We start from the raw sequence: 23,760 nt of genomic DNA on the forward strand, positions 1-23,760 counted from the left end.
GGAGTCGGGCGCGGCGGCGTCAAGATGGCGGCTGCGGCTGTGGCGGCGGCGGCAGCGGCGGCCGCGGCAGCATCTCTGCAGGTGCTGGAGATGGAGAGCATGGAGACAGCCGCAGCCGGCTCCGCGGGGCTAGCCGCCGAAGTCAGAGGTAGCGGCACGGTGGACTTCGGGCCTGGGCCTGGTTTGTCTGCAATGGAGGCGAGCGGGGGCGACCCGGGCCCGGAGGCCGAGGATTTCGAGTGCAGCTCTCACTGCTCGGAGCTGTCGTGGAGGCAGAACGAACAGCGGCGCCAGGGCCTCTTCTGCGACATCACCTTGTGCTTCGGCGGTGCGGGAGGCCGAGAGTTCCGGGCCCACCGCTCGGTGCTGGCCGCCGCCACCGAGTACTTCACGCCCCTGCTCTCGGGTCAGTTCTCCGAGTCCCGCTCCGGCCGGGTGGAAATGCGCAAATGGAGCTCCGAGCCCGGGCCGGAACCCGACACGGTGGAAGCCGTTATCGAATACATGTACACCGGGCGCATCCGCGTCAGCACGGGCAGTGTGCACGAGGTGCTGGAGTTGGCCGACAGGTAGGGGACGCAGGCGGGATTCGGAGCGCGGGGGTGGAGATGCTCGCCGACCGCGGGCGGCATCCAGGGAGGGCGCGGGAAAAGGCGTGGAAAAGGCAGTGCCCTGGGTAGGCTCGAGTGAGCCCTAACGAAATGCATTCGTTTGATACTTACTGAGCGCCTGCTGTGTGTTGTGGGGCCGCCACTGCGCTGGGCACAGAGGGTGCAGCCGGCCAGTCAGGCAAGGGGTCGTGTCTCCAGGTGAAGAGACAAAGGCAATGAAAAAGTCCGCTTTTAATGAATACAGTGTTGACATTTTAAAAGGATAGTAATTGCGTAAAGACCTTTCTCAGGAGGTGACATTTAAACCGACCTTTAAATGGCAAGGGAATCCTGGCCATGCAAAGATGGGGAATGACCATTCCTGGCAGATAGCGCAAAGGCCCCGCATCTCGTTTGGCTTAGAGAAGAAGTAAAAAAGGAAATTGAATGATCTAGGAGGTGAAGGGGAGAAGGGTGTGTGAAATGTTTTGGATAAAGGAGTTTGGATTTACAAGGTGATGTGAAGCTGGCTAAGGAAATGATTTGACTGAAATATTTTTAAGATGATTCTGCTACTGTGGAAAATGGGTTTTAGAGGGCCCAGATGGATATTCCAGAAACTATTTAGGAAGCAGGTGAATGCAGTTTGGAGATGGGGAGCAGCCTTTTGGGGCAGTATTCTATGTGTATATTTGTTATTTGAACGACCATCTCCTGAGTCAACCCCTGGGTTCTGAGCATCTGGGGATTCAGCAGTGAACAAAATAGACAAAAGTCCCTTTCTGCATTGCACTTCCATAAGTCGATGGACGGCAAATAAAACAGCATGTTGGATGATTGCTCTAGCTATTTTGAAAAATAAAGGATGGCGGGTCATATAGAAAATGTTAATGTAAAGAAGCTGTTTTCTAAACTGAATAGATAGAGAAATCCTCCTGAAGAAAAAGACATTTGCAAAGAATTGAAAGAGGTGTGGTTAAGAGTGTTTCAGGTAGGGGACTAAGACCCTGAGATGGAGCTTCTCTGGAGGCTGCTGCTGCTAAGTCGCTTCAGTCTTCAGAATAGCAAAAGGCCAGGGTGGCTGGATCAGAGGGATGCAGGGCAAGAGAAGTAGGAGAGGCTTGAGGGTGGTAATGGGGATGGATCCAGATCCCACAGGGCTGTGTCAGCCTGTGGGAGGACTAGGGCTCCTACTCTGAGTAACATGGGAAGGTTTAAGGTAGAGTAATGATGCATTCTGATTTGCAGAATTCTGCTGTGTTGAGAAAAAGTGGGGAAGGGGCTGCAAGGGCAGAAGCAGAGAGACAAGCAGGTTGTTACAGAGGTGGTAGAGGCTTGGACTGAGGAGGGAGAAGTAAAAGTGATGAGAAATGCTTTGATTCTAGATGCATTTTGAAGGCAGAGGAGAGAAATTTGCCAGTGGATTTGATGTGAGGGATGAGGGAAAAGACTGCAGGTTTTTTGACCCATTGGAAAGATGGAGTTATTATTAAGATGTGAAAAAGTTCAGGAAAGTGTTTGGGAGGAAGTGTTTGGTTTTTGGTCCAGGAAATGTCTTCTACTGGATGTCTAATAGGACATTGGATGGAGGAGCATTGGGAGCTAGAGATTGGGAGGAAATTAGCATATAGATGGTAATTAAAGCTTTGGGACTGGATAAAACTACCTAGGAAGAGAGTGTAGATAGAAAAGAGAAACCGAAGGACAGAGCTCTGGGGTTCTCCAGAATGTTAAAGAGACACCAGCAGAGCACCTGATCCCATGGAAGGCTAGAGTGTGTCAAGGAGGGAGTAGCCAATCATGTCAACTCCGTCACTTGTAAGTAGTCATTGGATTTGGTGATAATAGAGGTCATTGATGGCACTGACAAGAGCCATCTAAGTCTGACCATTGGGACTTCTCTGGTGGTCCAGTGGCTAAAATGCTGCACTTCCAATGCAGGGGGCCCAGGTTCTATCCCTGGTCTGGGACCTAGATCCCACATGCCACAACTAAAAGATAATCTCAAGCAGCCAAATAATACAGTATCTTTAAAAAATAGTATTTAAGAAATAGTCTGTCAAGAGAATCAGAAAAATGATACTCATGGACCTGTGTGAGGAGTCATCCAGGGAGGTCTTTTTCCCTCTGTAAGCTGGGAGATGGGCTTCCCAGGTGACTCAGTGGTAAAGAATCTGCCTGCCAATGCAGGAGGTGCAGGAGACCTGGGTTCAATCCCTGGGTCGGGAACATCTCTGGAGGAGGAAATGGCAGCCCACTCCAATATTCTTGTCTGGAAAATTCCATGTAGCCTGGCAGGCTACAGTCCATGGGGTCGCAAAAGAGTCGGGGACTCAACTGAGTGACTAAGCACGTACACACACAACCTGAGAGATCGTGGAGCGTGTTTGTGTGCTGATGAAAATGAATCCGTGGAAGAGGAGAAATTGATGTTATAAGGACCAGAGTCTTTGAAACCAAGAAGGGATAGAATCCATATTAAAAGTGGAGAAGTTGGACTAGGAAGGCAGAGTATAGGGTACAGCTGTAGGCAGACAGATTGAATAGTGGGAGGGAATTCTCTGGTGGTCCAGGGATTAGGACTCATGGCTTTCACTGCTGGGACCCAGGTTGAAGCCCTGGTTGAAGAACTAAGATCTTCCAAGCCTCTCGATGTGGCTGGGGAAAAAAAAAAAAAAGGATTGGATAATGGGAAAATGAAGTTTTTGCCTGATTGCTTCTGTTTTCTCAAAGCATGATACTGGGTCATCTATTTGAGGGTGGGGTGGAATGTGGCAGGTGTATGTGTGCAAGGGGTGGCTTGTGGAATGCAGATGGATAGAGAAGGGTCATCGCACTCACTCCAGCTCTGTTTTCTTCTGTCACGTGAGCTTGTGTTCTTTCAGATTTACCCCTCCTTTACTGGAGACTTGAGTGAGTTGAGGAGAGAACACCCCCAGACAATTTACTTAAAACTTCTCTCCATAGGTCAGTTGCTGAGTAGCCACTTTGTGTTTGACACTATGCCCTGCAACCATCACAGCCAGTCCTACCCATCAGCTTTGAGGCAGGATTCCTTTACAACCCCTCCTCCCCCATATAGTCTGTCTGTTGATCATACCTACCTTGCAGGGCACATACACTGTAAAGCAATAATAGGAAGTGCCCAGCATGATCCCTGTCCCGTGACACATGCCTAGTATACGACAGGCAGCTATTGTTTTCTTAGAGCAGTGTTTCCAAACACCTGTCCAAGGAAATATGTGTTGGCTTACTGGAACACCTGCCAAAAATCACAAGTGGAAGGTGGGGAAGCACAAGAAAGAGTGATCCTGGCACCCAGGCATATTTGAGAGCCACTAGAGCTCTTAACTACTCTGCCTTGTCTTTGTCTTGTAGCTGAGATGGTATGCTCCCTGAAGAGGGTAAAGGGAGCCTGTCTTGAAATTCATCTTCATATCACAAGTCAGTTAGTTACTAAGCACAATAATCATAGTAGCAAGTAGTTACTGAAGTGAGAGAGGCCTGGACTGACTGGTGAAGTCATTCTTAAATTGTTTATGTTCTCTGTTCTGGAGATGTAATCCTTAGTGTGTGTGCTAAATCCCTGCAGTTGTGTCCAACTCTGTGACCCTATGGACTCTTAGCCCTCTAGGCTCCTCCGTCCATGGGATTCTCCAGGCAAGTATACTGCAGTGGGTTGCCATGCCCTTACTCCTTAGCATTAGTCTCAAATTGGCCACCCTTAGGGCTTAATTCTGCCAGATTAATTTATGTGAGCCAACAACATCTAGTCAGCTACATGCCAAACCGCTTTTCTTTTTAATGTGGACGGGCCTACACATTTTCTGTTGTTTTATTTCTTGGCTTCTTCAGATCTTAGAGTTTGCCTTGCCACTCCTGCTTTAATGAGAACCCAGCTCAGGACAAAACTCCTGAGCACCACCCCTGCCCCCACCCCTGGGTTACTCAGGGAGAAAGCTCTGGTGATGAGAAGATTAAAACCTCTGACACAAAGCCTGCACTGCCGTTCCCTCTGAAATCCGACCAGACAGCCTCCCAGGAGTCACAGTTTTTATACCATGTAGTTGATGCTTAAGGAAATCTCTTCATTGAGACCCAGCCTCATCTAAGAAGAGACTGGTTGCTAGCTAGGGACTTGGGCAGGATGGCACAGACAAGTTTGGATTGAGGTTTGCCTCTGCCAAGGGTAAATTACAGTGGAAACAGAGTGTAGGACTGTTGTTCTTTATTAAAGGATATTTTCTGAAATACCTTACGTAATCAAAAACTCCATTTTGTGTGTGTATCACAAAATTTTGTATAATATATAATTACATATAAACTACCTAATGTAAATAAAATATATAAAGATGATTTTTACATATGCTTTTAAACATACTTTCCCACACAATCCTGTTTAATTTGGGAGGATTTGCTTTTTTTTTTCAAGTGTTGTGAATGAAGTGAGATGAAACTTATATTTCAGTTTGTATAATTTAGATGTTCTCAAAGAGCATTTTCAAAGTATGCACATTTGAAAATTAATCCTTCCTCTTTTTCTTGGTTTTAGGTTCCTATTAATTCGTTTAAAAGAGTTTTGTGGAGAATTTCTCAAGAAAAAGCTTCATCTCTCTAATTGTGTGGCCATTCATAGCTTAGCTCACATGTATACCCTAAGCCAGCTTGCTCTGAAAGCGGCAGATATGATACGGAGAAACTTCCACAAAGTAATTCAGGATGAGGAATTTTATACTTTACCTTTCCACCTCATCCGAGATTGGCTTTCGGACTTGGAGATCACAGTTGATTCCGAAGAGGTTCTGTTCGAAACAGTTTTGAAGTGGGTTCAGAGAAATGCTGAGGAGAGAGAGAGATACTTTGAAGAACTTTTTAAATTGCTCAGATTGTCCCAGATGAAACCTACTTACCTTACTCGTCATGTCAAACCAGAGAGGCTGGTGGCCAATAATGAAGTTTGCGTCAAGTTGGTGGCCGATGCAGTGGAGAGGCACGCTCTGAGAGCTGAGAACATACAGTCTGGCACATTCCAGCATCCTGCTTCTCATGTCTCATTATTACCTCGCTACGGGCAAAACATGGACGTGATCATGGTTATTGGAGGCGTGTCAGAAGGAGGGGACTATTTAAGTGAATGTGTGGGATATTTTGTCGATGAGGACAGATGGGTAAACCTACCCCATATCCATAATCACCTTGATGGACATGCCGTTGCAGTAACAGAATCCTACGTGTATGTTGCTGGGTCGATGGAACCAGGGTTCGCTAAAACTGTGGAAAGGTATAATCCAAATTTGAATACCTGGGAACATGTTTGTAGTCTGATGACAAGGAAGCATTCTTTTGGGCTAACAGAAGTCAAGGGGAAGCTATACAGCATTGGAGGACATGGCAACTTCAGTCCCGGTTTTAAAGATGTGACTGTTTATAATCCCGAGCTAGATAAATGGCACAACTTGGAATCAGCACCAAAGATTCTTCGGGATGTGAAAGCGCTCGCCATTGAAGACCGGTTTGTGTACATTGCTGCCCGCACTCCTGTGGACCGGGACACTGAAGATGGATTAAAGGCTGTCATTACTTGCTATGACACAGAGACTCGACAGTGGCAAGATGTGGAATCTTTGCCGCTTATTGACAATTACTGCTTTTTCCAAATGTCTGTGGTCAACTCAAACTTTTATCAGACAGCCTCATGCTGCCCCAAGAGTTATTCTTTAGAAAATGAAGAAGCGATACGAAAAATCGCCAACCAGGTTTCCGATGAGATCCTTGAAAGTTTACCCCCGGAAGTCCTAAGCATTGAAGGAGCGGCCATTTGCTATTACAAAGATGACGTTTTCATTATTGGAGGCTGGAAAAACAGTGATGATATTGACAAACAGTATAGGAAAGAAGCCTACCGATACTGTGCTGAGAGAAAGCGGTGGATGCTTCTTCCTCCCATGCCACAACCCCGTTGTCGAGCCACTGCCTGCCACGTGAGAATCCCATACCGGTACTTGCATGGCACTCAGAGATATCCTATGCCTCAAAACTTAATGTGGCAGAAGGACAGGATCAGACAGATGCAAGAAATACATCGACATGCCCTAAACATGCGGCGAGTGCCAAGCTCTCAGATAGAATGCTAGGTTCTTTGATGCATGCAGCTTAAAACAGACCTTTTCATGAGGCCGAAGATACCCAGACTGTTACTTGAAAATGTAGGTCAATAACTTATTTTCTACATGAATGGATTATCACCCCATATAAAGGAAATACAGTTAAAAACTGAAGAATGGGAAAATCAATTCAGTACGTGGTAATTTTTGTTAGTTTGCAGTCTTTATCTGTTGTTGGTTTGTGTGTATGTTGGCAAAATAAGATCTTATTAAAGATAAATGGAAAACCAGGTGTAGTTACTTGGTTGTTCTTCTGCCAACAGTTTATATCTTCGTTGTTTTAGGGACTTATGTTTTGAACATGCTTTAAGCACCGATTTTATTTGCACATGTATTTTGATAATCTTTTTCATTTTTTTTCCTGAATGGTTGGTTTTGACAAGATCAGAATACATGCATTGAGCCCTCATCTATAGGAGGAATGTGCAATAGTGAGATTGAAGTCTGAAGGAAAAAGCACAATGTTTTAGCAAGATGATTTCACAATGTTTGCATCGCTATTTTGTTGTCTTTGTTTATCTTGAAATACTATCTTGTTTATTTCTAGAAGACATGACTGATGAGAAATTTGTGATTGGCATTTGTGGAATATTTTTCATTTCTTCAGCATCTCTGTTGTAAACTTCACGCCATCACTTTGAGATAATGGTGGTTAGCAAGAGTACTGATCTTTAGCTGATGAATTGATTACAGAGGAAGTTATATCTTTGAAATTTGTTTCTCTAAGCAGAAAAATATTACTAGTCTAGAGTAAGAAATCAAAGGCATTGAAAAATTTTAAAACGCTTTTTTCAGGAGATATTTGAAGATAAGTTACTGAGTGTAAATAATGCCGATGATAATCGACACTCAACACCTTTAGTTTTAAATTTTACTCTAATGCATATTATATGGAATCCTCATCATTCCTTTCTAAAACAAACTTTTCAAAATAGGAAGGAAGGAAGTAACAGTTTAGGGAAATGTTGCTAAAGAGAAGCCTTATTATTTCTCAACCTGGATTATTATAATATTTTGTCCATTTGCCCTAGACCTTCATTGAAACTTTGCCTGAGCCTAGACTACAACATTTGGGCACATAATTACGGCTCTTAAAAATTGATCTCTGTGGTTATCTTTTATTTATTCTAATGCATTCTTCTGATCTCACCTGTGCCCAGGCAGTATGCAAATTATCACATAGGTTGACCTTTAGCGTTCAGTTAATGTAGGAAACTCCTGCTCTAGTGGTTTGAAGTGTGGGGTCCAGTATACTTTTCTTGTTTCTTTCAGAATGTTTCTACCTTCTTGGACATTCTGGAATACTATTCTAGAAGGTAAATTCCAAGTGCAGTGATTTTTTTCCCCCCAGTTAGTTCATTATAGTTCTTAGCAGTTGGATCAAACATCAAAAGAAAAAGTACAATCAGGAATTTGGGCTCTCAGTGTGCTGTAGGACTATTAATGCTTAGCCCTTGGACTCTATACTAAGAAATTATCTGAAATTTCTAAATTGGTATCCTTGCCTAAGAACATTTTTTTAAAATGTGTTGGAAATCTACTTTAAATACATTTAATTTAGTCCAGGGTAGGGATAGGAAACTGCAAGTCTATTTCTATATGAGGATATATTATCCTACCCCATCTCTACCATTTCCTTAATTTCCATTTATTTTTAGCTATTTTAATAAAAGTTATTAGATTCTGAGAATTGCTGATTAGTTGTGAGAGGTCTGTGCAAGACAGAAAAGCTCATTAAATGGCTTTCTCATTTCTCTCTGATAGACTATATTAGCAAACTTCCTTTTCTTGATGGTGTTAAATAATTTAGTAGCTCACTAAGGTACCAGTTTCTTTCCAGGAGGGTGTGATGTCAGGTTTTTTTAATTGCTTTTTTTTTTTTTTGGTCTCAGAGATGTCTTCTGAGATAGTCATTACCAAGTTACTTGTAGGGTTGTCTTTTTTTCACATGATGTAGCAGAAGCCATAACTCATAAGATTTAGGTATAATCTGGTTTTGAAAACGTGATTGAAACTGTTGTTTTTTAACTCGGCAGGCAGCCTAGGCCATGGCTGGAAAGAGAGGGTAAGTCCTTCCTTGCATGATCATGTGTGCAGGGTTCCTGACCACTGAATTCCTAATTTTCATATTTGAATTCACATGTGTGATTTCACATCGATAACTTGTGTTTCTAAAATATCCTAACTAACTTGTTAATAAGGAAGGAAACCAGATTTGCTTAAATCTGTTCAAGGCTGACATTCTGAAATTTTAAACTAGAAATAACATCCCTCAGCATTTGGAAAGGTTCTGATTATGATGACCAGCCTGCAATGGCTCTTTGGGAAAGAAATTTCCTTTTTAATGAAAACTGAAGATTGCATTTGACAATTTAAGCAGTTAAAAATACAGCTTTAACAAGGCAGCTTAACATGTATTTAAGCAAACCTTTTTTGTTGTTGTTGCTTTTGTTTTGTAGAAGGAAAAGAGGGGAATTGACTATATCAAAAAGTAAGAACTGTATATAACTTTAAGTGAGGCTGCTTAGATCTTGGAATGGATACCCTTTGAGTATACCCACCCCACCATGGTTTAAAAAAAGAAAAAAAGCCCGGTGTACATATTGAGAATGTCAGTCATGAGCTTAGTGTTTAAGTAATACCTCTCACTTGCAGTTGTGAGTCTGATTTGCATGATTAGTCTTGTGTATCTTGATATACAACTTTGCTTTTGCTGTGCCAATTCAAAATTATTTTGCTTTAAAAAAAAAGAAAACCTAAAATTTTATGGACGTCAGTTTTGTCTTGATTACTTGGTTTTGTATAGTATTTCTGGGACCAAAAAATAAATTGAAACCTTTTTTTATGTAGAACAGAGGTTTGAAGCTGGAAAGATAATGTTTATGGCAGATTTGTGTGCTTTTGTATATTAAACTCTTCAGGCTGCCGGTAAGGCAGTTTCTAGAGCACACTTTTTTCCTCTTTTATGTTTCTTGACTAGTGTAGCATGTGGTATGTTTAAATAACTTCATTCTCTGCTTCATAATTCTAATATGAACACTATACTATAGGTAGACAGGTAAGCTCTTTGTACATTTCAGTTACGTGGCCTAATCAAGCATAACCAAAGGGATGTTTTTTGTACTTGTCTCAAACTAAGCCTAAAAAGGGTGTCTCAGCCACATTTCATGTCTTTTCCAAATATGAAGAATTGTGAAGCAAGTCCTCTGCCAACACTAGAAAAATAGGGTGTTTATAGGTTGTCATTTAACCTTAGACTATTTGGAGAAACAATTCAGTCTCTCCTTTTTCAAATTGTTAAACATTTTGGCACAGTTTTTCACTCCAGCTTGTTACTTTCTTGAGAATAGTCCATTTTTGTTTTTATTATAATGCTTATATTATACCATGTTTTGGTCATTGGAAACAAAACAGCTCATAGCCCAGTGATGTAATACAGTGACAGTAACACAATATAGTAGTCATTTTGCTTCAAGGAGTTTAATTAGATAGCCAAATAACTGCTCTCTGTTGATTACCTTTGTTGGGCTTGTCTTACTCTATATGGCCATTACTGCGAATGTCTGACCGTGAAGCACATACAGTAGAGCACTTGTTAACTTAATCTTCAGCCTAATGCACTTGCACTCATTGAAAAGTAGTGCTTGTTGTGTGGTTGAAGATCTTACGGTCTATGTGCAAGGGCTCATTGAATTATATGTAAAATAAATACTTAGTTCAAGTTGATACAGTGGGTTTTCTGGGCTAGCAGTATTGAGCCCCTGTCTTACCGCAAGTATAATCTTGACTGTCTCCCTTTAATTAAGTCAGAGATGTAGAATTTAGGACAGTCTGAGACATTACCTTGTAAAATAGCTTGTTTTATGTTCCTAAAGCTACCTTGTTCTGTGTTAGAGCTACTAATCGTCTTGATGTAAGTTTTAAATAAATGTATTTCTTTAGAGCTGACTTGCACTGTGATTTCTCCTTTTAATTATGGACCATTGAATATAATTGCTTCCTTCTTCCCCTCGTACTCCCTTCTGTCATCCAACCCTTGGCTCCCTTAAGTTGAACATTTTCCAGTACTCTTACAAGTTTAAACACTGCATTTATTTAAAAAAAGAATTAATTCTTATTGCTTAGACTTTTTATTAGCTAATATGAAGAGGCTTATACAGGTAGGGTACTTGTCGAGGCAGAGTACTTTACTTCATCTCGCAGTGCTAGTCCTGTGAAGTTGTCCCGTCTAGCTGCATATTCCCCAACGTTGGCCAGCCCTGGTACCACACAGCAGCTCAGAGCACTGCGGTATATACTCATGTCATGAGCATCATACCACTCGTCAGTCTTCTCATCATAGCACTCAACATTAAAGGTGGTGGTAAAGCCATTAAAACCACCCACCACAAACAAGAGGTCGTCTACCACCTCGATGCCAAAATTGCTACGAGGATTAAACATAGTTGGGATTGTGCGCCAGGTGTTAGCCACTGGGCTGTAGGCTTCTGCACTCCTAAGTCGATTAGCTCCGTCAAAGCCGCCTACCTGTGGACAGCAGAGGAAACACAACTGGCTGTTAACCGTCGCTTCTGTGCACTGAGGATCCCCTCCTTGCCGGGGACCCGTGATTTCATACCTCCCTCTTCCACTATCTTCCGTGGATAAGAAGCTTTCAGATACTTCCCACTGGTAGTGTAAACCTATTTGCTAATAGAAAACCTAGGCTATCAATTTGTTGTAGGAAAGAAACTCACCGCATATACGTGTTCTCCATAAGCAATTACACCTATCCCACTCCTCCTGCTTCTCATGGGTGCTATGACTGTCCACTGATTACTCTCAGCGTTGTACACTTCTGCTGTAAACAGGCATTCGTTCCCGTTAAACCCACCACATATGTAGACCTGTGTGAAGAGAGTTCCAGGATGAGTAAAATTACTTCTGGGGAGTAGAAGGAAAGATGGTGGCTGGGGGCTGAGGACAATTCAGATGCCAGTCTGCAGTCTGAGTTTTTTCCACATGTGCACACATTGCTTTTTAATAGGTAAAAGATGGTTACAAAGGGCCACTTAGTCATTGGATGAAGGGGTTAGTATTGCAAGGTGAATACCGCCACTTCTGTTTTCCATCCACCTCAAAGAACAAAGCATTACTTGCGCCTTCCCCGGGGTCTCACCTTTCCGTAGAGTGTTGTGGCACTCGCATCACTCCTCTGCTCATGCATGGGGGCAATGAGTGTCCACTGGTTGGTCTCTGGCTCATAACGTTCAGCAGTGTTGAGACGCACATAGCCGTCAAAGCCTCCCATGGCGTAAATAAAATTGCTGAGGACTGTCACACTGACGTAGCAACGCCTCGAGTGCATTGGGGCCACCTGATGCCAGGTTTTCTTGACTGGGTCAAAACGCTTAACACTATTGAAATAGTCCACACTATCGAACCCCCCAATGATATAAACATAGCCTTTCAAATAGGCTGCCCCATGGTAGGCACGAGGACTCTCTTCCTCACAAGTGACATTCACCCATCTGTCTGCCCGAGCATCATATGCCTCAATGGCATTGGTGGGGCTCCCACCACTCCAGCCACCAATTGCAAATAGGATGGCATAGGGCAAGCGGGGCCTGGTGAGCGGGTTGGTGAAATCAGAATTAGAAGGTCCATTCATATTTAGGTCATACATGGCCTTCAGGGCATTAATGATGACTGGCTTGCATTCCTCACTGTCTTTGACATAGTCATTCATTTTAACATTGTTCATGAAATATTCAGCATGCATTAGGGCCAGGCGAACCTAAGAAGGAAATACAGAAAGTCATTCAGATGAGGTGAGGTGTCTGAAAAACCCATGTCCTTAAGCCCACAACTTCACAGCCTCCACTGAATGCACTAGGGTCATGTTTTATTTTTGTAACTTACATTTGGATGCTGAGAATGAGTGAGAAAGAAGCCACCTCAAGTGGTCACAGGGCTAGTCCATTCCTTGGCCCCTAGACAGGACTTTTAGACCAGAAAAAGCTGTGGTCCTTGTTCAGTGATTGGATATCTATGTCTCTCTATATAAAGTAACATGAATTAGCACCAGATGGTTACAATTGAGTGCAATGCTCATTACCTGGTTTCTAGTCTAACTCCTGTTTTGGTTGGGGAAACTTACAGAAGGAAAGAGGTGAAAGGAAGACCTTTTAGAATTCTTTTGAAGACCTGCTTTCTCCTTCCCCCACTATCAGAATTTTGGTCAAAGAGAAAATAATTGGGGCAGAAGGAACTAGCCATGCCAGGGGCGAAGAAAGCTTTAAAATTCCAGAGAATGGCAGGGGATGCCTTCTACATATGTACATCTATAAGTGACTGCGTGCTAAATCATTTCAGTCGTGTCCAACTCTTTGTGACCCTATGGACCGGAGCCCAGCAGGCTCCTCTGTCCGTGGATTGTCCAGGCAAGAATATTGGAGTGGGTTGCCATGCCCTCATCCAAGGGATCTTCCCAACCCAGGGATCAAACCCAAGTCTCTTACATCTCCTGCATTGGCAGGCAGGTTCTTTACCACTAGTGCCACCTGAGAAGTCCACATATATAAGTGTATATTTATATATATGTTATATATAAGTATATATATAAATATAACGACAACTCTGGCATCTGTCAAACGTCTGAGTGTAGTCCTTGGGACAATCCCTCTGGGATTAATGAATCAAAAGTGAGCAATTAAGGGAATTCCCTGGTAGTCCAGTAGTTAGGACTCCAAGTGAACCTCCATGCTAGGGGCATGGCTTTGATCCCTGGGCACGGAACTGACTCAGTTGGTAAAGAATCCACCTGCAATGCAGGAGACCCCCGTTTGATTCCTGGGTCGGGAAGATCTGCTGAAGGGACAGGCTACCCACTCCAGTGTTCTTGGGCTTCCCTTGTGGCTCAGCCGGTAAAGAATCCGCCTGCAATGTGAGAGACCTGGAGTTGATCCCTGGGTTGGGAAGATCCCCTGGAGAAGGGAATGGCTACCCACTCCAGTATTCTGGCCTGGAGAATTCCACGAATTGTATAGTCCATGGGGTCGCAAAGAGTCGGACACGACTGAGCGACTTTCACTTCACTTCATGGAACTAAGATCCCACAAGTCACATGGCTCAGCCAGAAAAAAAAGAGTGAACAATTAAAGCATCCCACAAAAAAATAACTAAATGACCTTGGGAAGCAAAACTGAAATATGCTGCTTCCTATTTTGGGGGTCATGAGAAATCCATTTTAAAATGGCCTCAAATACAGCATCTTCTTGTTTGACGTTGAGCTCATCTTTCTCAATGATATCCTTAAGTTCAGTGACTGAGAGCTCTAAAAACTCTGCTGAGACTTTGACCATCTCCTCAAAGTTGTGCAGTATGAACATGTAGGCTTTCTGCCTCAGCTCAGGGCAGTAGTAGTAGTCCGTGAACTTGCAGATGCCGATACAGTTATCCAAGCACAGCTCCGACTTGAGGAACTCACAGCAACCCCTGACAATACCCATGATGTTAAACTGGTCTGCAGCAGCCAAGAGTTTCTCCACATTATCCGGTGTGATGGGGACCGTCCGGGTGTATGCGTATTCGATAATCAGCTTCATCATGTCAGGGGAAATGCCAGGGATGTTGTATACTTTCTTTTCAGTGTTGTTCCAGCCACTTGTAAACAAAGCTCTGGAAGAGAGACAAAAACTAGCAGTCACTGAAATATTTCTCTCTGGTCTGCCATGTTTTCCCCGCCCCCCACCCCCACCCTTTTCTTGTGGAGAGTTTGGACATTTTCCAAATAGCACACAGTATATTGGAAATACATCGGTGTGAGGTAAGAGGGAGGAGAGTAGGCTTTATATAGTGGGCAAAAGAACCTTTCCAAGATCTTTGGTCACTTTTATTCCTATTTTCATGATCAGTAGCCCTTTTCCCCATTTTAGGGATGGAGAAATTGAGATCTACAGCTGCTAGTATGACCCAGGTCTTTTCTGTCTCAGCCCATTGTCCATCAAACTCTACCCCAATTAAAGAAATTAAACTTGAGCAAATACACTTTTAAAACAAGTATTATTCATATCCAGAATCTGATCACTTCGCACCACTCCTGTTGCTACCTTCTTAGTCTGAGCCACTGCCATCTGTTTCCTCGATTATTGCGAATAAACCCCCTAACTCAGCAGTCCTCAACCTTTTTGGCACCATGCACCAGTTTTGTGGAAAACAATTTTTCCATGCACTGGGAGGTAGGGATGGTTTCAGGATGATTCTCATAAGGAGCCTGCAACCTAGATCCCTCGCATGCATAGTTCACAGTAGGATTCCTGCTCCTGTGAGAATCTAATGCTGCCACTTATCTCACAGGAGGTGGAGCTCAGGCAGTCGTGAGAGTGATGGGCACAGGCTGTAAATACAAGCTTCACCTGCCCGCCACTCACCTGCTGTGCAGCCTGGTTCCTAATAGGCCGGTATCAGTCTGTGACCTGGAGGTTGGGGACCCCTGCCCTAACTGATCTCTCTGCTTCTGCCCTTGACATCTCCAGAGTTTACAGTCTTATCCCAGCCCCCAGAGTGATCCTTATGAGTTTATGCTCCTCTTCCACTCAGAAACTTCCACTGGCTTCCCTTGTTATTTACAGAGTAAAATATGAAATCCTTACCAGGGACTACAAAAGACCCCTGAGATCTGGACCATGAATACCTCTCTAATCATATTTCCTCTCGCCTTCCTTCTCACCTTATTCCAGCCCTGCTGGCCTTGCTTTCCTTGAATACACCAGAGATGCTTCCATCTTGGGTCCTTTGCACTTTGCTTTCTACTTGGCCTGGAAGGCTCCCCGCCACCCCCCTGCCCCAGACTTCCATATCTTCTAAGACTTCACCCCCTGGAAGTCTTTCCTCAAATGTCACTTTGTCAGCAAAATGGTAATCCTATTTAAAATAACCACTCCCTATCTTCTTTTTCCCTAGCAATTATGATCAGATATATATTTTATTAAATGCCTATTACCCCTATTCAAAGGTAAACTTAATGAGAACAGGAATATTTATGTGTTGTTTTTTTTTCCAGTACCTGTCACAAAATAGGCACTCAATAAGAAATTATTGAATGAATAAATGACCACTATTCCACAATTATTTATTGGGTCCTTTCTAAATAGCTAGGTACTTTTCTAGGTGTTGCAGAAGTCCCTGCCCTAATATATTTTTGCATCCTTTTTCTAGGAAGTTTAAGGAAATATGGGCTCAGAGATCAAATTCTCTATCAAAGAAGTCTGCAAACCTATAGCCTCTGGGCCAAATTCAACCTAACTCCTCTATTTTTGTCCTGCCCAAGAGTTAAGAATTTTTTTTACATTTTTAAATTGGGAAAAATATTGTGACACCTGGAAATTATAATAAATTCAAATTTTGATAATAAAATAATTTTATTGGAACACAGCCATGTCCTTTCAGTTAGAATTGTCCATGGCTATTTTCCAGTTCTCCTTGATCTCTTCTGCTTCTACTAGGTCTCCACTGTCTCTATCCTTTATTGTGCCCATCTTTGGGTGAAATGTTCCCTTGGTATTTCCAGTTTTCCTAAAGAGATCTCTAGTCTCTCCCCTTCTGTTGTTTTCCTCGATATCTTTGCACTGTTCATTGAAGAAGGCCTTCTTGTCTCTCCTTGCTGTTCTGAAACTCTGCCTTTAGTTGGATGTACCTTTCCCTTCCTCTCTTGCTTTTTCACCTCTCTTCTTTCTGCAGCTATTTGTGAAGGCTCCTCCGGTAACCACTTTGCCTTCTTGCTTTTCTTTGGGATGGTTTTGTTTGCTGCCTCCTGTACAATATTACATACCTCTGTCCACACTTCTTCAGGCACGCTGTTTACTAGATCTAATCCCTTGAATCTATTCATCACCTCCAATGGTATTCATAGGGGATTTGATTCAAGTCGTACCTGGCTGGCCTAGTGGTTTTCCCCGCTTTCTTTAGTTTAAGCCTGAATTTTGTTATGAGAAGCTGATAGTCTGAGCGACAGTCAGTTCCAAGTCTTGTTTTTGCTGACTGTATATAGCTTCTCTGTCTTTGACTGCAAAGAGTGTAATCAATTTGATTTCGGTATTGACCATATGGTGATGTCCATGTGTAAAGTCGTCTCTTGTGTTGTTGAAAAAGGGTATTTGCTATGACCAGTGCATTCTCTTGGCAGAATTCTGTTAGCCTTTGCCCTGCTTCATTTTGTATTCCAAGGTCAAACTTGCCTGTTACTTGCCTGTTAGGTTTTCTTGAATTCCTACTTTTGCATTCCAATCCCCAGTGATGAATAGAACATCTGTTTTTGGTGTTAGTTCTAGGAGGTCTTCTATGTCTTCACAGAAGTGATCAACTTCAGCTTCTTTGGCATCGGTGGTTGGGGCATGGACTTGAATTACTGTGATGTTGAAATGGTTTGCCTTGGAAATGAACCGAGATCATTCTGTCATTTTTGATGTAACATCCAAGTACTGCATTTCACACTCTTTTGTTGACTATGAGGGCTACTCCATTTATTCTATTGGATTCTTGCCTGCAGTACTAGATATAATGGTCCAACCAAATTAAATGACTACTGATGGAAGTAAAGTCTGATGCTGTAAAGAACAATATTGCATAGGAACCTGCAATGTTAAGTCCACGAATCAAGATAAATTAGAAGTGGTCAAACAGGAGATGGCAAGAGTGAACACTGACATTTTAGGAATCGGTAAACTAAAATGGACTGGAATGGATGAATTTAATTTAGATGACCATTATATCTACTTTTGTGGGCAAGAATCCCTTAGGATAAATAGAGTAGCCCTCATAGTCAACAAAAGAGTCTGAAATGCAGTACTTGGGTGCAGTCTCAAAAATTACAGAATGATCTCTGTTCGTTTTCAAGGCAAACCATTCATTATCACAGTAATTCAAGTCTATGCCCCAACGACTAATGCTGAAGAAGGTAAAGTTGAATGGTTCTATGAATAGCTACAAGACCTTCTAGAACTAATGCCAAAAAAAGATGTCCTTTTCATCATACGAGACTGGAATGCAAAAGTAGCAAGTAAAGAGATACCTGGAGTAACAGGAAAATTTGGCCTTGGAGTACAGAATGAAGCAGGGCAAAGGCTAACAGAGTTTTGCCAAAAGAATGCACTGGTCATAGCAAACACCCTCTTCCAACAATACCAGAGAAGACTCTGCACATGAACATCACTAGTTGGTCAATATCAAAATAAGATTGATTATATTCTTTGCAGCCAAAGATGGAGAAGCTCTATACAATCAGCATAAACAAGACTGGGAGCTGACTGTGGCTCAGATCATGAACACCTTATTGCAAAATTCAGACTTAAATTGAAGAAAGTAGGGAAAACCACTGAGCCATTCATATGTGACCTAAATCAAATCCCTTATGATTATACAGTGGAAGTGACAAGTAGATTCAAGGGATTAGATCTGATAGACAGAGTACCTGAAGAACTATGGACGGAGGTTGGTGACATTGTACAGGAGGCAGTGATCAAGACCATCTCCAAGAAAAAGAAATGCAAAATGGTTGCCTGAGGAGGCCTTACAAATAGATTAAAGAAGAAGAGAAGTGAAAGGCAAAGGAGAAAAGGAAATATATACCCATTTGAATGCAGAGTTCCAAAGAATAACAAGGAGAGATAAGAAAATCTTCAGTGATCAATGCCAAGAAATAGAGGAAAACAATAGAATGGGAAAGACTAGAGATCTCTTCAAGAAAATTAGAGATGCCAAGGGAACATTTCATGCAAAGGTGGGCACAATAACGGACAGAAATGGTATGGACCTAACAGCAGAAGTTATTAAGAAAAGGTGGCAAGTATACACAGAAGAACTATACAAAAAAGATCTTAATGACCCAGATAACCATGATGGTGTGATCACTCACCTAGAGCCAGACATCCTGGAATGTGAAGTCAAGTCGGCCTTAGGAAGCATCACTATGAACAAAGCTAGTGGAGGTGATGGAATTCCAGTTGAGCTATTTCAAATCCTAAAAGATGATGCTGTGAAAGTGCTGCACTCAATATGCCAGCAAATTTGGAAAACTCAGCAGTGGCCACAGGACTGGAAAAAGTCAATTTTCATTCCAATCCCCAAGAAAGGCAATGCCATAATGTTCAGACTACCGCACAATTGCAGTCATCTCACATGCTAGCAAAGTAATGCTCAAAGTTCTCCAAGCCAGGCTTCAACAGTATGTGAACTGAGAACTTCCAGATGTTCAAGCTGGGTTTAGAAAAGGCAGAAGAACCAGAGATCAAATTGCCAATATGTTGGATCATCGAAAAAGCAAGAGAGTTCCAGAAAAGCATCTACTTCTGCTTTATTGACTACGCCAAAGCCTTTGACTGTGTGGATCACAACAAACTGGAAAATTCTTCAAAAGATGGGAATACCAGACCACCTTACCTGCCTCCTAAGAAATCTGTATACAGGTCAAAAAGCAACAGTTAGAACTGGACACGGAACAATGGACTGGTTCCATATTGGTAAACGAGTATGTCAAGGATACCCTACTTATTTAACTTATATGCAAAGTACATCATGTGAAATGCTGGGCTGGATGAAGCACAAGCTGGAATCAAGATTGCCAGGAGAAATATCAATAACCTCAGATATGTGGATGACACCACCCTTATAGCAGAAAGCAAAGAAGAACTAAAGAGCCTCTTGATGAAGGTGAAAGAGGAGAGTGAAAAACCTGGCTTAAAACTCAACATTCAAAAAACTAAGATCATGGCATCTGGTCCCACCACTTCATGGCAAATAGATGGGGAAACAGTGGAAACAGTGACAGACTTTATTTTTTTGGGCACCAAAATCACTGCAAATGGTGACTGCAGCCATGAAATTAAAAGATGTTTGCTCTTTGGAAGAAAAGCTATGACCACCTAGCTGCTGCTGCTAAGTTGCTTCAGTCGTGTCCGACTCTGAAAGCATATTAAAAAGCAGAGACATTACTTTGCCAACAAAGGTCCGTCTATTCAAAGCTATGGTTTTTCCAGTAGTCATGTATGGATGTGAGAATTGGACTATAAAGAAAGCTGAGCGCCAAAGAATTGATGCCTTTGAACTGTGGTGTTGGAGAAGACTCTTGAGAGTGCCTTGGTCAGCAAGGAAATCAAACCAGTCGATCCTAAAGGAAGTCCTGAATATTCATTGGAAGGACTGATACTAAAGCTGAAACTCCAATACTTTGGCCACCTGATGCAAAGAACTGATTTATTGGAAAAGACCCTGATACTGGGAAAGACTGAAGGCAGGAGGAGAAGGGGACGACAGAGGATGAGATGGTTGGATGGCATCACCAACTTGATGGACATGAGTTTGAGCAAGCTCTGGGAGTTGGTGATAGACAGGGAAGCCTGGCATGTTAAAGTCCGTGGGGTCACAAAGAGCTGGACACGACTGAGCTACTGAACTGAACTGAAATTAAATTTGCCCATTTCTGTATATTTTATTCCACTGATTCCTAAAATATTGATGTTTATTCTTACCATCTCCTGCTTGACCATGTCCAGTTTACCTTGATTTATGGACCTAACATTCCAGGTTCCTATGCTACTGTTCTTTGCAGCACTAGATTTTACTTTCATCACCAAACACATCCATAACTGAGCGTCATTTCCGCTTTGGCCCAGCTGCTTCATTCTTTCTGGGGCTGTTAGTAGTTGTCCTTCACTCTTCCCAGTAGCATATTGGACACCTTCCAACCTGGGGACTCATCTTTCAGTGTCATATCTTTTTGTCTTTTTATACATTTCATGGGGCTCTCATGGCAAGTATACTGGGGTGGTTTGCCATTCCCTTGTTTAGTCAGAACTCTCCACTGTGACCTGTCCATCTCGGGTGGCCCTACATGGCATGGCTCAGAGCTTCATTGAGTTATGCAAGTCCCTTTACCACAGAAAGGTATCCAGAGTCAGACCTTCTGGAGTGTGAAGTCAAGTGGGCCTTAGAAAGCACTGCTGTCAGTAAAGCTAGTGGGACTTCCCTGGTGGTCCAGAGGTTAAGAATCTGCTTGCCAATGCAGGAGACACAGGTTCAATCACTGGTCCGGGAAGATTCCACATATCGCAGAGTAATTAAGCCTGTGTGCCATAGCTACGGAGCCTGAGCTTTGCAATGAGAAGCTTGTAAACTGCAACTAGAGAGTAGCCCCCACTCTCCACAACTAGAGAAAGCCCACGCGCAGCAATGAAAACCCAGCAAAGTCAAAAGTAAAAATATAAATTATTAAAAGTAAATAGAGCTAGTCAATGTGATGGAATTCCAGGAGAGCTATTTAAAAATCCTAAAAGATGATGCTATCAAAGTGCTGCACTCAATACGTCAGCAAATCTGGAAAACCCACTAATGGCCACAGCACTGGAAAAGGTCAATCCTCATCCCAATTCCCAAGAAGGGCAGTACTAAAGAACGTTCAAACCACCAGACAATTGCACTCATCTCTCATGTTAGTAAGGTTATGCTCAAAATCCTGCATGCTAGATTTCAGCATTACGTGAACCAAGAACTTTCAGATGTCCAAGTTAGGTTTAGAAAAGGCAGAGGAACCAGAAATCAAATTGCCAACATTCATTGGATCACAGAGAAAGCAAGGGAATTCCAGAAAAACATCTACCTCTGTTTCATCAACCACACTAAAGCCTTTGACTGTGTGGATCATAACAAACTGTGGAAAACTCTCAAAGAGATGGGGATATCAGACCATCTTACCTGTCCCCTGAGAAACCTGTATGTGGGTCAAGAAGCAACAGTTAGAACCCTGTGTGGAATAACTGACTGGTTCAGGATTGAGGAAGGAATATGATAAAGCTGTTTGCTGTCACCCTGTTAATTTAACTTACATGCTGAGCACTTCTTGAGAAATGTCAGGCTGGATGAGTTACAAGCTGGAATCAAGATTGCCAGGAGAAACATCAACAACCTCAGATATGTGGATGATAACACTCTAATAGCAGAAAGTGAAGAGGAACTAGAGAACCTCTTGATGAGGGTAAAGGAGGAGAGTAAAAAAAGCCGGCTTAAAACTAAATATTAAAAAAACTAAGATTATGGCATCCAGCCCCATCACTTCATGGCAAATAGAAGGGAAAATGGTGGAAGCAGTGACAGATTTCCTCTTCTTGGGTTCTAAAATCACTGTGGATGGTGACTGCAGCCATGAAATCAGAAGACAATTGCTTCTTGGCAGGAAAGCTGTGACAAACTTAGTGTGTTGAAAAGCAAAGACATTGCTTTGCCAACAAAGGTCTGTATAGTCACGGCTATGGTCTTTCCAGTAATCATGTATGGTGGTGAAAGCTGGACCATAAAGAAGGCAGAGCACCGAAGAATTGTTGTGTTCGAACAGTGGTGCTGGAGAAGACTCTTGAGAGCCCCTTGGACAGCAAGTCAATCTTAAAGGAAATCAACCCTGAATATTCATTGGAAGGACTGATGCTGAAGCTGAAGCTCCAATATGTTGGTCACCTGATGCAAAGAGCTGACTCATTGGAAAAGACCCTGATACTGGGAAAGATTGAGGGCAGAAGGAGAAGAGGGCATCAGAGGATGAGATGGCTGTATGACATCACTGATACCATGCACATGAACTTGGGTATACTCTGGGTGATGGTGAGGGACAGGGAGGCCTGGCGTGCTGCAATCCATGGGGTCATGAAGAGTCAGACACAACTGGGCGACTGAACAACAACAAAACATGGCTGCTATTGCACTGAAAGCAGAGTGGAGTAGTTGTGACAAAGACTGTGTGGCCTGCAAAAGTCCACTTAAAATATGCGCTATTCGACCTTTTTGTATACCTTGCTCTAAGTTTACATGAATGAGAATTTTTAGGTGGGACACACTTACCATATCTTCATTGGAACTGAGTACTCAAATATTTTCAGCTCATAAGCAAGATAGCTCTTCACCTTCCTGATTACAACACTTTCGGCTCAAACTTCCTTTTATTTCTGATAAATATTTCCCGGGTTCTTTCCCTTCACCCCTCTTCCCACCCTCTCTATCCTTGTTAATTTATCACCCTGCCTGAAAGTCTCAGGGGCTTAAGGGGTAGCTGAGGTGGCATTGTTACCTAGGTTTAAGTAGGAAATCCAGTACAGGTGTCCAACTATCCCAAAGGTTGGTGTGGGTGCAAATCAAAGAAAAAAAAAGCACCTGACCCACCAACAGCTGGTTGAAGTTCAGTTGAAAACCAGAGAGGCTCCGGCCCTGATTGGGCCTCTTCAGAGGCCCGTCTACAAAGAAGCCAGTCTACAGAAGCCCAGGGCTTTGACAGGATCCCTAAACTTGAGATCATGGGGTGGGAAACATGAAATGAACCAAAATGTCTCAGAATGAGCCCAGTTCCCCCTTTGGCTTAGTTCAGCAACCCTGTTATACCTAAAGTAGGAACTGCAGCTACAGAGGATGTTCTTGTGGGCATTGAACTCAAAGCCATTGACCTTGATGACCACGTCGCAGAGCTTGCCCTCTAGCCTAAGCTCGTTGAAGATCTCACAGGTCATCGCACTCATCTTCCTCTCCATGTGAGGCTGGTGGAACCGTGTGGAGGCCGCCGCGCTCTCCATCTCCATGGCACCCTGGGATCAGCGGAGAGAGGCTGCTGTCCTAGGGTGTCGGGGAGGATTGTGGGGGGGCCCCTTTAGCCAGCTGTCGCTCCTTTTCCCTACTACATCTTTCATATAGGGCCCATCAGGCAGTCCAGGTTCCAGAATCCTGGGGCCGCAGTGAGGTCACTCTCAGGATTGTGTTCTCAGGTTCTGGAACTCTCTCCTGTCCCTGTCCTTCTTCCTTCTCCCTTGCCCCAAGGCACCACTCAGGTTGAAGACCACCCCACACCTTCCGCAACCAGAAGACCAGGGCCCCGTGACCACCAGCACCACCATATCAGAGTTCTGTTTCACTCTAACTCCTGTGGCCTACTTCAGGTGTTCAGTTGGGCATCTCTGTAGCATCCATCTACCTTCTTCTACAGCCCGGCACTTGAC

At 43.1% G+C, this 23,760-nt stretch overlaps 3 protein-coding genes across 3 annotated transcripts in view; 2 read left to right on the forward strand and 1 right to left on the reverse strand.

Moving 5' to 3' along the window:
- KLHL11 (kelch like family member 11) lies at positions 1 to 6,984 on the forward strand. The gene is made up of 2 exons (XM_086357715.1): positions 1 to 569; positions 5,143 to 6,984. The coding sequence occupies exons 1-2, from the start codon at positions 25 to 27 to the stop codon at positions 6,722 to 6,724; spliced, it is 2,127 nt and encodes a 708-aa protein (XP_086213841.1). The 5' UTR covers positions 1 to 24; the 3' UTR covers positions 6,725 to 6,984.
- Positions 5,580 to 23,760, forward strand: part of NT5C3B (5'-nucleotidase, cytosolic IIIB) — a 26,832-nt gene continuing 8,651 nt past the window's right edge. The window contains exons 1-2 of the mRNA XM_086357720.1: positions 5,580 to 6,887; positions 8,791 to 8,819. Of these exons, the coding sequence (XP_086213846.1) occupies positions 6,821 to 6,887; positions 8,791 to 8,819 (96 nt within the window). The 5' untranslated portion in view covers positions 5,580 to 6,820. The remainder of the gene's footprint in view (positions 6,888 to 8,790; positions 8,820 to 23,760) is intronic.
- Positions 10,869 to 23,457, reverse strand: KLHL10 (kelch like family member 10). Its single transcript, XM_086357724.1, has 5 exons — positions 23,153 to 23,457; positions 13,924 to 14,431; positions 11,913 to 12,530; positions 11,491 to 11,640; positions 10,869 to 11,281 (listed from the first exon to the last, which is right to left on the reverse strand). The coding sequence occupies exons 1-5, from the start codon at positions 23,344 to 23,346 to the stop codon at positions 10,907 to 10,909; spliced, it is 1,845 nt and encodes a 614-aa protein (XP_086213850.1). The 5' UTR covers positions 23,347 to 23,457; the 3' UTR covers positions 10,869 to 10,906.

The sequence above is a fragment of the Bos grunniens genome, chromosome 19 (genome assembly GCF_055505025.1).
Source record: "Bos grunniens cultivar Pamir isolate PY7600 chromosome 19, Bosgru_T2T1.0, whole genome shotgun sequence".
Taxonomy (NCBI): domain Eukaryota; kingdom Metazoa; phylum Chordata; class Mammalia; order Artiodactyla; family Bovidae; genus Bos; species Bos grunniens.

Excerpts from the sequence above, each read along its gene's own strand:
- KLHL11 (XM_086357715.1), top strand. The coding sequence starts at position 25 with ATGGCGGCTGCGGCTGTGGCGGCGGCGGCAGCGGCGGCCGCGGCAGCA. Across the intron at positions 570-5,142 it reads GTGCTGGAGTTGGCCGACAG|GTTCCTATTAATTCGTTTAA; the intron begins GTAGGGGACGCA and ends TCTTGGTTTTAG.
- KLHL10 (XM_086357724.1), bottom strand. The coding sequence starts at position 23,346 with ATGGAGATGGAGAGCGCGGCGGCCTCCACACGGTTCCACCAGCCTCAC. Across the intron at positions 12,531-13,923 it reads TTTCAGTTTTGCTTCCCAAG|GTTCGCCTGGCCCTAATGCA; the intron begins GTCATTTAGTTA and ends TTTCCTTCTTAG. Across the intron at positions 11,641-11,912 it reads CCACAACACTCTACGGAAAG|GTCTACATATGTGGTGGGTT; the intron begins GTGAGACCCCGG and ends CTCTTCACACAG.